The sequence below is a fragment of the Leishmania panamensis genome (assembly GCF_000755165.1).
Source record: "Leishmania panamensis strain MHOM/PA/94/PSC-1 chromosome 11 sequence".
Classification (NCBI taxonomy): domain Eukaryota; phylum Euglenozoa; class Kinetoplastea; order Trypanosomatida; family Trypanosomatidae; genus Leishmania; species Leishmania panamensis.
Window position 1 is genome coordinate 83,395 of NC_025856.1, and position 12,672 is coordinate 96,066.

The 12,672-nt window shown below is 60.7% G+C and overlaps 2 protein-coding genes across 2 annotated transcripts; both read left to right on the forward strand.

Moving 5' to 3' along the window:
- Positions 1-564: 564 nt before the first annotated feature.
- Positions 565-1,359, forward strand: LPMP_110300 (hypothetical protein; the record flags this gene model as incomplete). Its single annotated transcript, XM_010698577.1, has 1 exon — positions 565-1,359. One exon carries the CDS (start codon positions 565-567, stop codon positions 1,357-1,359), a length of 795 nt encoding a protein of 264 aa, XP_010696879.1.
- A 464-nt stretch (positions 1,360-1,823) lies between these two features.
- On the forward strand, positions 1,824-7,898 carry LPMP_110310 (hypothetical protein; the record flags this gene model as incomplete). The annotated part of the gene is made up of 1 exon (XM_010698578.1): positions 1,824-7,898. One exon carries the CDS (start codon positions 1,824-1,826, stop codon positions 7,896-7,898), a length of 6,075 nt encoding a protein of 2,024 aa, XP_010696880.1.
- Positions 7,899-12,672: the final 4,774 nt, after the last annotated feature.

Sequence of the window (12,672 nt, forward strand, 5' to 3'; positions counted from 1 at the left end):
TGGGATGCCGGCGTCTACGGTGCCGGCGTGTTTCGCTTGACTCTGCGGATCACAGTGGCGTTTCGCTCACGCTCCGAAGCGCGTGGGTGTCTGTGGGGTGCACAGGGAAAACGTCATGGGGGGACCCCTTTGTCTCACTGCTGTCTCCGCCGTTGATCTTCTCTGCACGGGTGCGTGTGTACACACACACACACACGGATTACCGGAGCCTAGTTGGGGTTCAGTGAGAGAGAACGCCTCTGCTGGTGGGTACTGAACCGCACTTTCAATCTACACCACCACGACTCGCATACATATGGGGAAGCCTCTCTCACTGCGGCCCCATCCCACCATCGCCATGGCTTGCGTGCTGGGTTAGGCCATCTGCACTTTCTCACGGCGGCACGCATCGCACCTCTGAGAGGGTATGCACTATTCCGCTCACTTGCTCTGTGTGAGCTTCCCCACTTCCTTAAAACCTCCCCCTCGCCCCCCCCCCTTCACCCCGTGCTGGCACACACCCGTAGATTTGCACAAACTGAGTGTACTGCGCAACAAGGCTGCTTTTTCCTAGTCTCCCCTCTCATGGAGGTGGCTGCCGCAGCACGCGCTGCGGCAGCGTCGCCGTTGCCGTCGCGAACGACTGAGGTACTTGTCGCCCTGGCTCACCGTGCGGACCGGGCACAACGCGAGCTCATCACAACGCACCACGCCTTCGTGTCGAGTCGTACGCAGCGCCTGCACGGTGCCCTCTCGATTGCGGTTGCACACGCGCAGCAGGTGCTTCGGGCATTAGAGGCGGTGCGAGAGCAGCGGGACCGTGAGCGACACCAGGGACACCAGCAGCGGTCAGGGCCTTCGGCCTCTCCCTCTACTCAGGCTGCACCACCTTCTGCGGAGAGTCCGGCACCGACGAAAGAGGAGCACCAACTGCACATGCGATTGGAGAAGGCCCGTATCGACCTTCGCCGCGTGCTTCCGCGCTCTGTGGCTAAAGTCGAGGACACGAGCAACGTCTGCGAGGGTGACAGGACGTCCACCTCAGATCAATCGGCCGCCAGGACCGCGGCGGCGCTTCGCTCGCTGCTCCACACGCGCTCCATGCTTTCGGTGGAGCTCAAGAAGATGGACACGGCGGTGCAGGGGCTTGCCGGCTCCAGTGAGTCTCTCGCGACTCTTCAGCAGTCACTGCAAGATGTGCACTCATCGATGGAGATGGCGCAGCGCATGGTGCGTACACTGCTGAGAGTGCAGTCACGCGACGATCTGCTGCTGCGCGTGTCTGCCGTGCTGTTCGTACTGGTGGTGCTCTACGTCGTGGCGCAGCGGGTATTTCGCCTGTTTCCTACCACTGTGTACGTCACCGTGGCCGAGGCGTGAGAATGGCGACGTGGCGAGGCATCACCGTCGTCGCGTTCTATCACCCTGCCGCTCCAATGGTGTGCTTTGTTGGCCTTCGCGGTTGGTGTGATGGGGAGAGACTTTTCCCTCTCTCCTTCGCCTTCGACCTCTTTATGCTTTGCTCTCCCCCAGCGCCACTGTGCTTAAGCTGCATCCTCTGCCCCCCCCCTCCTATCCACTTTTACTCGCCACACGCATGGACCCTTAAGCCGACACCCTTACGAGCGTGGTAAGCGCGTATGCTTGCGCCTGGTCTCCTCTCCACCTTCGCGTCGCCACATGCCGGCTCTGACGGTGCATGGTCACTCCCCTATGTAATCCGTCTTGTTGATCCGGTCCCTTTTCCTTCCCTTCCCGCGCACCACTGCCACAATCGCACGCACGAAGAGGCGCTCACTGACTTGCAGCATTCCTCTGCGAGCTAACTTGGTGTTGCTGCAGTGATGCCCTCCTACCCGCCACGCGCTTCACAGCAGCGGCTGCCCCCCGCGTCGTATACGTTTGCTCATGACGATGTAAATGCCTTCCGCCTGCGCCCGGTGTCCTATGCGAACACGACGGCCGCCCCGCCGAGCGTGGCAGCGACGTCCATATCGTCACTGCCTCATCTACAAATATCGACCAGAGATAAAGCTACGGCGACGACAACAACAACACGCAGTCTCGCTAAGGCTGGGCCGGAGCACCACAGTCGAAGGGCAGCTCAACCCACTACCGCCGCAGCGTTAATAAGCGGCATTGAAGCAATACGCGTGCCACCTGTAGCAGCCCCGCGCGTCTACGCAGCCCTCGTCCCTGCTCGTGTCCAGCCCAACAGGAACAACAACAGCGGTAATGCCGATGCAAGCCAGCAGACAGCAAAACTGTCTTCGCCGCCTGGTGCTGAGGCCAGCGCTACTGGCGGCGTGTATTTATCGCTCCATGACGCCCTCGTGAGCTTGCCAGTGGCAGCCACGGAGTGCATTGTGGCACCAGACCTGAGCCCCACCGAGACACGGCAGATGGCGCTGTGGATGCGCAGTACGCCAAGCTTCACCTCCTCCACAGAATCGACTTATGCCGCGAAGGCATCCTTCAATCACCCGCTGCACCGGTGGTGGCATGAGCGACAGACAATACGACTCCACCACCGCCATGTGGCAGCCCTCGACGAGGAGCTGAGTCCGGTTCTCGAGCAAGCGGTACGAGGATTACTGACGGCGGAAGAGCACCACTGGCAGCTGGAGATTCAGCGCCAGCAACAGCAAACGAGTCGGGTGCCCCCGACACCGTCGGCGGAATCCCCAGTGCCACTTCACAAGATGGCGGCGCTACTGCAGGCGCTGCAGGTGGTCCTTCATCAGACAAGCACCTCTTTCATAGAGGCCCAGGACAGCAAGGCCACCGCCGCAGTCGCCACCGTGAAGGACACGCTCGGTGGAGACCACGACGCAGGACGGCATACCGCTCTCGCAAACACTTCAAGCCGCTCCACGGAGGAAGCGGATGAAGTAGAGGCCCAGCAGGCACTGTCGGAGGCGCAGCGTCACGAGGTGCTGCAGGCCGCCCTCAACACGGAGCGCGCACTGGCGGAGGAAGTGAAGCGACAAGCGCCAACGGACTTGCCAACCAGGGATGGCGTCTCCGTCGTCACTCTCCCCTGCGACAGCCCCGTCCCTGCCTCTATTCTGCGACTGGAGGCAGCAGTCAGTGTCGCGCTGCTCTCCAGCATGATTGAGAAGGCGGAGGCATGCGTGCCAGGCATGGAATTCGCCGGTCACCTCTTCCGACAGTACATTCTCCCTCACGTGTACACTGATTACGCTGGGTGGGCAGCTGTGCGGCCGCGACTGGGGACGCTGAGCGAGCAGGTCACGCACCTTGCCACCCTGCCACTGCGCGTGCAGCAGCAACAGAGTCTGACAGGTGCAGCGGTACAGGCCCAGGCCGACACCAGTTACCTTGAGGGCATCGTGAAGTCGTGGACAATGCGTGCTTGGGTACACCAAGTCATACAGCAGCGCCAGTCCCTCGCTAGGCAAGTCGCAACGGAGCGCGTCGTCGCCCGACTGCGGGGACGCGTTCGTTTGCAGTCGGTGTTCAGCGCGTGGCGGCAAGAGGTGCAGCGCAGGCAGCAGCGTGTGCGGGAAGCACGCATGGAGGCGGCGTACATCAATTTTCTCAACGAGTCGAGGCTCTCAGCGCAGCAGGACAGCCAAGCACACCTGGGCAATGCAGCGACAGTGGCAACGGCTCTACTCATATGTAGTCCCCAACCCTCAGCTCCACCCGTTGCTGCCATGCAGTCTCGTGGTCAGCAGCAGGAGAGCGGGCAAGGGGTGCAGGAACCTACGGCTGGCAGCCGTGAAGGATCTTCAACAACGGGCGTCCTTGTCAGTGCCGCGTCCACGGTGGTGGACACCCGTGTAGGATGGGCGCAGGCGTCCCTGCCGCTTCCTCTCGGTCGCCCTCGCCACGACAGCCACGCCGCAAAGCGGAAGGGTGCGGGCCACAGTCGTGTTCCTCTCTCATTTATGCGGCAGAAGGCCGGCGGTCAGGAGTCGGCACGGCAGCCCCCGCAGCAGGGAGTAGGGGCGGCTGGCGCTGGCGACTCGCATGGCAGCAGCGCCCCCGCAGACAAGGACTCCGTTTCGAGAGAGAAGGGAAGCGGGGGAGGTGGCGTGATGGAGAAGTACATTGTGCGTGACGCCAGCAGCGAAGACCAGGATGAGGGCAGTAGTGAGGAGAACGACGCCATCGATGGCGCCGGCACGCTGACACAGCTCGTCTACCTTGAGTCTCGCGCAGACGAAACCCACGAGGACAACAGGTCGTACCACGCGCGCTCTACAGCGCCATACATGTACGCCACGTCTGGCATCAACGCATCCATGGCGGAGACTACTACTAGCCGAGACGACGACAGCGCGGGCGTCCCGGAGCACCCTCTCTTCCAGGCGATGCTAGCGAAGCTGCGCGAAATGGATCACGCCAACTTGTATCTCCGCACAGAGCTGACCGTGCAATCACGACGACTGCGCAAGATCGAAGCTGCAAACAGTGGCCTGCGTCAGCGGAATCGGCAGCTGGAGGAAGGAACGCTGCAGCTTCTGCGCGACAAGCTGGAGGCACTCAATACCACACAAGAGCAACTCATGACAATCACGCAGAAGAACCGTCGGTTACAGCACTTGCAATCTCGCTTGCGCGCCCACCGGCACCGCCCTTGGCAAAGCACCGTACTGCGCGTTGTCGGAGACATGTGCGAGGTATCGACAGCAGCAGCGGAAGATGCCGACGAGGCGCGCGTGCAGGCGGATCGCTACGGCACAGGGGACAGCTTCAATGACGATGACAAGTGCGGCGAGGACGAGCGCAGAAACGCTTCGTCTCAAGCCACCAAGTCCGGCATGGCAGCTGAGGCGACGGTGGATGGGCAAAGGGCGGCAGCCACTATGCCAAGGGCGCCTCACCTCATGAGCAGCCACGCTTCTTCGCCAGGCAGTGAAAGAGATGAGGAGCGGCTGTTCAGCCGCATCGCTCCGACTGTGCTGCGCTCCACTTGTCAGCTCCCTGACGCCCTCATCATCCTCGCAGACTGGGCCAACAGCTGCCTCGACGACTTGCAGTGCCTTGACGACATGAAGGATGGCCCTCTTGCCGAGCGCTTCAGCAGCTTCAGCGAGGAGGCCCGGAGCGGGGTACTGCTCAGTCGGCTTCTCTACTACCTCGCCCTTCCGCGGTACCGCACCACGACGTCGGCTGCCGAGGTGAAACCTGGCATCACCAGCCAGTCGGGCATGGACAACCTTGCCGGAGCCAGGCTGGATGGCATCGATCGCCGGCGTCAGCTGCTGGAGCAACACGGCGTGCAACTCAACCCACCCTTTCCCGTATATGCCGAATGCTTTGGTGACTTGCTGGCCATGCCACCTGCGGAGTGCATGTCTCACCTTCTCACCTTCGCGACAGAGCTCATGACTGGCCAAGACGTCACGGCGCAGCAGCAGGACGAAATGTGGTGGATGAACTCTACAAACAGTGAGAACAGCAATAGTCAGCCCAGTGTTGACGCTCGTCTGAGCACGGCGGAGGCGGGGGATGCGAGGCGGTCGCTGCGAGCCGCCGCGGCGCCGCCACCTACGCTGTCAGCGCCGTTACCGCTCCACACCGTGGTCGACCCGTACGCTGTCGTGCGCGGTGAGAGGTCAGCTGTCATCACACTCATTTCTCTTCTGTACGTCCGCTTTGCACATCCCTTCCACCATAAGAGTCGTCAGAACGCGAAGCGAGAGCGAAGTGCACTGCTGCACCTCTGGAGTGGCGGTCAAGCGACGGCGGCCGAGCTCAACGGCACCACCACCGACGGTCTCCGAGATGCCACACGAGGGGGCGAGAACCCGGCAGAGGTGGGGGCGACGCTTGCACTGGTACAGCCGACTGGCTACTCGATCGAAGCCGACATGCTGCGTCAGCTGCCGACAGAGGACAAGACGCCGTGGCAGCTCTTCCGTGAGCGTTGCCTTCCCGTATTCGGCACACAGGCACACCCCTTTCTGCTCCGGGGCGGCTTCTGGCCAAGTGATGCATTCGAGAGCCCTGAGCTAGCCGCGATGCTGAGCAACCTCGCCATGGCGCTGCGCCGCTCGCTGGAGCTGCACCGCTGGCACGTTACGCTCAGCTGCCTAGTGCCAGTGCGCACATACGGCGGGCTGAGCCGTGGAGTCTTCACCGGGCCGTGCGCGTCAGCCCCGGCGCTGCTGCTGGGGCTCCGTCAGGATGGCAAGGAAATCCTCTCCATCAAGCACCCGCTCATCCGTCAATGCGTGGAGCAGCGACAGAAGGCCTACCTGGACGCGCTGGCGAGCGAGACCCTCGTCGCCTCTCTCACCTCCATGGATGATGGAACAGCCAAACTGCAGACGCACCAAGGGCAGCTGATCGACGCCACCACCGAGACAGAGTCTCTGACGTATGCCATCACTGGTGTTTGGCAGAACGATCTTCTCTCGCTCTTCGTGCAGCGCGCTACCCTCTCTGCCCATCTCGCACTTCCGGTTCTCGACCTCGGCAGCTGGCGCATGCTGTGTAGTGATCTCGGTCTGATCAGCATGGCTAGCTCAGAGAGGGAGGACTTCGCCGTGCACGATACTGCGAAGCTCAGGAGACACAAATCGGGTCAGTCACCGATGCCGATGCAGTCTCTGAGGACACGCGACCCAGGGCCTCAGCTGCAGGCAGTGGACATGGAGGTGGTGACAGAGCTCTTTCAACGCGCCGTCATGGCGGTGTCGTTTGCCCGTGGTGAAGTGGACCCAGCAGTACTGCAGCCGGCACGGGCTGCCGGAGATGCGTCGCCGAAGATGGCGCCAGGGGCTGCAGAGGAACACAGCGAGGGTGACGGAAGGCCGCGTCGATCGCCGCAGCCATCGGTGCAGCAGCACGCGCTACCCGACATACAGATGGACATGACGTACGCGTCGTTTGTGATCGCACTGGTGCTGCTGGCGCATCGTCTGTACCCGTCCTTCACTCCTGCCACTCTAGAAAGCATAGTAGCGCTACCAGCATCCTCAACAGCGACCTTTGTCGGCAGCAAGGAGTGCAGCGCCTTCGCAAGTAGCGACGACGGGCTGCTCGGGTGGCCAGCCTCTCTCACCCAGGGCGGCGACGAAACGAACCCCAGCCACCATATTTTTAGCAGCAAACCAACCTACTGCTCCCTTATGAAGGCTTTGGGACGGATGATGCAAGACTTTGTGCTACCGAGCTCCGCTGCTCACTTGCAGGCTGCCGATCCTCGTTTTATTCTCCACCAGCTCACGCGCGGCGTCAAGACACAGGCAGTACTGCAGAATAGCGCCCCGGCGCTGCTTCTTGTGTACCAGGCGTATAGCAAGGAGGTTTTGGGGGAGCCAGGGATGGTGCGCAAGGATGTGCTTCGGCTGCTGCGCGATGCGATGCTCACCAGCACCGAGCTCTCACAGTATCTCATCTACGAGCTCTTTTCCAAGTGCTCGGTGCTGCGCCAGGCGAACGAGGAGGTGGCCATAACCAACCGCAAGGAGGCCGATCGACTGGCGCGCCTCAGCAGCGGTCTCGACAACCTCCCGTCATCGTCACGACGGCCACTCTACCGTGCGGTGCGCATCGTCGATCCAGGCACCGCCACCGACTCTGCAGATGCGCCTGCAAGGCAGCGGAGGCGCACGCAAGTTCTCACCTTCGAGGGCTTCTGTGATTTACTGTGCGTCCTATGCGGCTTTAAGCAGCCAAACGTGTTTGACCCATTCGAGGAGCGCCTGCGCTCTTTCCTGCACCACTCGCTGCTGCGGCCGCTGATGCACATGGTGCCTAGTCTGGGGCCGTTGCTGTCATACTCGCAGTTAAGTGGAGCGTCGAGCAACGCTTCGGTTGTTCCTGGTGCACCAGGGACTGGTAATCTCGACAGCGACGGCATCTCCAGAAGCCCAGGCGGCAAGGGCAGTAGTGGTGCAAGTGGCGCTCGCGCCTCGTCCTCACAGCGGCGGAGGGCGTGAAGGAGACCGGAAGTAAAGACGCACTTGAGTGTTTCGACGCACGTGTCGGCGCTTCGTCTGGGTTGTCTTTCCCCCGCTACGGCTGGTGTTTTGTTGTTGTTGTGGCGGTCGTAGTTGCCCATGTACAGCTGAGCAGCCCTGCCATGAGCGAGTGCGTGGGTGCGCTGACCGTGTGTGTGTGTGTGTGTGTGTGTGTGTGTGTGTGTGTGACCAACGCCTTTGCTCATTTTGCTGCTCATTGGAAATTTCGCCCCCACCCCACCCACCACTCCCCTCTCCTTTTCAGTTTTGCTCCTTCCCTTTCGCCATGACATCCTCATGCGCGACATGCATGTACATCTCCCCTGTGGCAAGACGCACGTACACTAGACGACGGCTCTCGCAACGGCAGAACATCTTCCTCCCCATTCCACACTACCCCCCCCCTCCCCAAAGACCGACAAGTCAGGGGAGGAGGCAACAACAACACGGGTTTTAGCCACGGGGATTAATCTGCGCTCTTCTCTGCACTGCACTGCAGAAAAAGAGTGGGGAAAAGCGAACTATGCCGCCACGGTGGTAGAGGGGCGTTGTGCCCCACAATTTCGCCTCACCTCTCCCCTCACCTTCGCTCCTCCTCCACTGTCTCCTTTGTGGGGTCACGAGCAGGTAAGGAGGAGAGAAAAGGGGCAGCTGGGCGCCGCCGCTCCGTATCGCTTCTCTCCTATCCTCTGCAGGTGGCGCCTGTCATCACAAAGGGTATGTGTGTGTGCGTGTGCGTGTGTGTGTGGGGGGGGGGGGGTAATTCCTCAGCAGCCCGGCGCCCCCGCTCTTTCTCCCCTTTCTATGTTCACTTTACTTTTCGCCTCTGCCGCCCTTCACTCTCGTTCTCTTGCCTGTTAGCGACTCTCCGATATACGCCCACGCGCGTGCTCAGGCACAGAAAGATGCGCTGACCATTAGAAGGTGGCGCATGTGCTGATCCAATCTTGAGGCGTGGACCTCCTCCTTCCCATGCCCGACGCCACGTGCTCGCATGCCTTCTGGAGCAGCATTGCGGCACTTTATGGCCGCTTCTGCGTCCCTAAGCGAACCGAAGAGGGACGCGCTCAAGAACACAAAACTGCGTCATCGATGGCTTTACACGTCGGTGGATCTCTTCCCGTTTCACATCACCTACTCTACCCATCTCATAGGCTCCAAGAAGCTGCCACAGCTGTCACACGCTTCCTCCATCGCTGACGCCATCACCGTAAGCACCTCCTCCGCTATCGTTTGCGCAGCGGAGGTCGCCGCAGCCGTCGTCAACGGCACAGGCACCGGGACTAGGAAGTCACTCACGCAGTGGTAGTACGCGGGCAGCAGCGACGACGTCGCCGTCCGTGGAGGCCCTGGTGGTTCGCCTGTGGCGAAACCCGCCTTCAGCGATTCAGCAACGCTCATCTTCCTATCAGGCCTCACACGCTCTACTGGGGGCAGCAAGCTGCCTCAGCGAGTCACCGTCGCCACCTCCATGCAGCTTAGTAACAATGTCGAGGCGTGGGGAGCTCTTGCTCGCAGCCTGGGTGCCGGTTGATGCAGAACTGAACGCACAGACGTCCGCCATCCTACCCCTTTACAGAGCGCCGCGATCGTACCTATGCCAGCATACGCGTGCTACTTGCCGAAATAGGCATGGACCGCCACAGCGGCACAACCGCAGCTGCCAACACCCCAGTGCACAGCCATTCCGAACGACAGAACTCGCACTGACCATATCATATCTGGTACCCCCCCCCCAGTAGAAGAAGAGCAAGATGAGACGGGAGGGGGCTATGGCAACTTTCTCTCCGCTGCGTAGGCAGAACGCCTCTCCATCGGCGCCTGGCTCGCGCACTGTGGGACGCTACGGTGCTACGTCGTCGAATTCGCCATTTCGCATTTGTGGGGACAGCGGCTCTCCATGATGGGCGACTGCTACTGTGTCTCGTCGACCTCTGAGGCTGTTGTGATCTGCAGCTCAGCATGTGCTGTGTGATGGCGCTGGCGTTCCTCTATGGGCACATATCGTTGGTGAGTACGCGCTGCTACGTCTCCGAGCAACAGAACGGCGCATGCGTCGCGGACAGCGATCCATGGTGGGGTGCCCTGGACGCTGCTCTCCTTGCATTCGCTTTAACGGGGACGGCAGAGCAGCAGCGGCGCGTCGTCGCCCTCAGCGCCCACGACGGCATCGACATCTGCAGAGACGGTCAAGTCGCGGTAAGCGGATCTCACACCATTCACCCCCGCCATGAAGCCGCTCCTCAGCAGCGTCCGGGCACCGCTGTGAGCGTACAGAGTGTCTATGCATGACGTCTTGCTTCTCCATGTCATGAGCGCCATACTCTTGTGGCACGACGTTGGTGCCCTGATGCTGGGGCCCGTACCGATGGCCTTCTTGGTGTGTACGGGGCTCTAATGGTGTCGTGCAGCGCCTCCTGCCCTGGACGTGGCCAGTGGATCTGAAAGGGTCGAGCGAAGAGAGCGCGAGAAACAAAGAAAGGAAGGGCGTCTTTCTGCGCTGCCTCGTTCGAGTCCCGCTTCCCTCTCTTGTCCTTTCGCGTGGTGGTGCGGACGGGGACACGGGCGAGAGCGATGCCGCACGTACACCCGCACATCAACAGAGTGCGTCCTTTTCCCCTCCCCCTCCCCCTCCTCCCTCGCGCTTTGCCATTCACCAATCCAGTCCTGTGCATTCAGCGCACCTTACATCACATCATTAAAATGGTAGCTGGTCGTCTCGCTTAGCCTGACACACACACGCGCCCACATTACATCCATGCATCATCTTTCTAGTGTCAACCCCACCCTCCACCTGAGCACTACAGGCAGTCGACTCCCCCTCTCCCCTCCACAGCAGGCAGCGCTCATCAACCTCACTCCAAAAGGGGGAAAGTAGAGGAAGAGAGCTCCGCTGCCTGTGGGAGCTGTCGAATCCGCACTCTGTTGATGTGCACGGGTCTCGCACGAGTGTCACGCACTCCACTTCAGGCACCACCACGGGCCCATAGAGAGACGGCACCCGTGCGACACCGACACACACGTTTGATGGACCAGAGCGCAGTGCTTTGCGGCCCTGTTGGTCGGTCGGCCTGAGAGTCCTCCATGCTCCTTCGAAGCAGAGAGCGGACGGGGGGTGACTCGTAGGATAAAACGTGAACACACGCCCGTGCCCGAGCGCTTTCATTCATCCGTTTCATTTCGCTTTGCCTTCAATCCTTCTCGACCTCGTCAACTCTCGCTACACATCGACGCATTCGCCCACCACCACCGTCTTCAGGCGCGTGCCATTACAGACGGCAGAGCACAGCCATTTCTGTCCTTCTACACCTGCGCCTCTTCTTAAGCCTACGCTCTGCTGCGTATTTAGTTTTTCGGTCTTGTTCGCCTCCTGACCTCTTTTTCACTCTCGTCGGTGCTCTCTCTCGCTCTCGCTCTCGTTCTTCTCGTGCGTGCGAGTGTAAATTGATTGGCCCGTGTGTAGTATTCTGCTAGAGGAACTACCTCGCATTCACTTCCTGTGTGTCATCAACTCTTGTGCTGCTGTTGCGCCGCACTCCTGCCCAGCCCTTCTCTTTTCCCGCACCGCGCCTCTTTCTCTCTTGTGTCGATCACAGCGCTCTTTTGACCAGTCTCCGCGTAGACACACACACACACCCCTATACGTACTCGCACAGTGATCATGCTGAAGCACGGCGTAGCGGCCGCTCTACTTACCGCTCAACGCCAACCGGTCCCGCTTGTGGATCCTCCCCTCCGTCGGTGACCTGGGCCGGCATTGCACCGCTCTATTGGTGCTGCACGCATACCTCGTCAACCAGTTTTGGGGTGGAGCGGGGGAGCGACGAGCACCGTCGCCGGTGCTCACTACTGCGGGGAGGACGCGGAGGTCCTCTCCGAAGGGAAAGAGCAGGAGCGTGCACCGGAGAGAAGGGGCACACCAGAGGAAAATAGGTGTCAGAGCGCTGAAAAGACACCTCATCGAAGGCTCACACGGGTTGTGGCGGCTCAGCACTCGGCATCCAGCCCGCCACAGGAGCGGTTTGCCTCCATCCTCCCCTTTTCGTGCGTGGGCGTGCGAGTCTTCTGAGGAGGATCAGATCACTCGATCGCGATCAGTCGCCGCGGTGACGATAGTTGAAGGAGGAGAGAAGTGGGGAAGGGGACTCGCACACGCCTACTTTTCTTTCTGGAATTACGGTTCACCACTTGAAGGGCACACGAGCAGGAGGAGGACTGGTGTGAGCGCGCGGCACGGGTTGGACGTTATTCTTTCTCGGTGAGAGGCACTCGAAGCCACACGCTGTCCTGCTCGGCTGCCCCCCCCCTTCCCCCCTTATACATACAGACACGCACGCACATATATATACATATATATTCCCCGCTAAGGTTCGGGGGTTGTCTGCGACTAACAGTCCCACACGACGGTACATCATCATCACAGCGTATGCAGACTGAGCACATAAATTCATAAGAGCGCAGGACGCACGCACACATATACATACACATCGTACAAAGCACAGCCTAGCGAAAGGCGCTCTCCCGCTCTCCCCAAGGCCTCTTCCTCTCTGTTGGTTAGTGGGTCAGTGTGTGTGCATCCCCTTTCACTGTTGTTGTGGCCACTCATTCTACGTGAGCACAGCTGTCGTCGCTTTCTTTGTGCGTGTGTGTGTGTGTGTGCACTGGTGCGTTCGCGCAATCCACACCGCAACGCTGCTGCTCAACACCGCGAGAGAGTGAAGAGGGGAGGGAGACGCACGGGAGGATAGAGTAG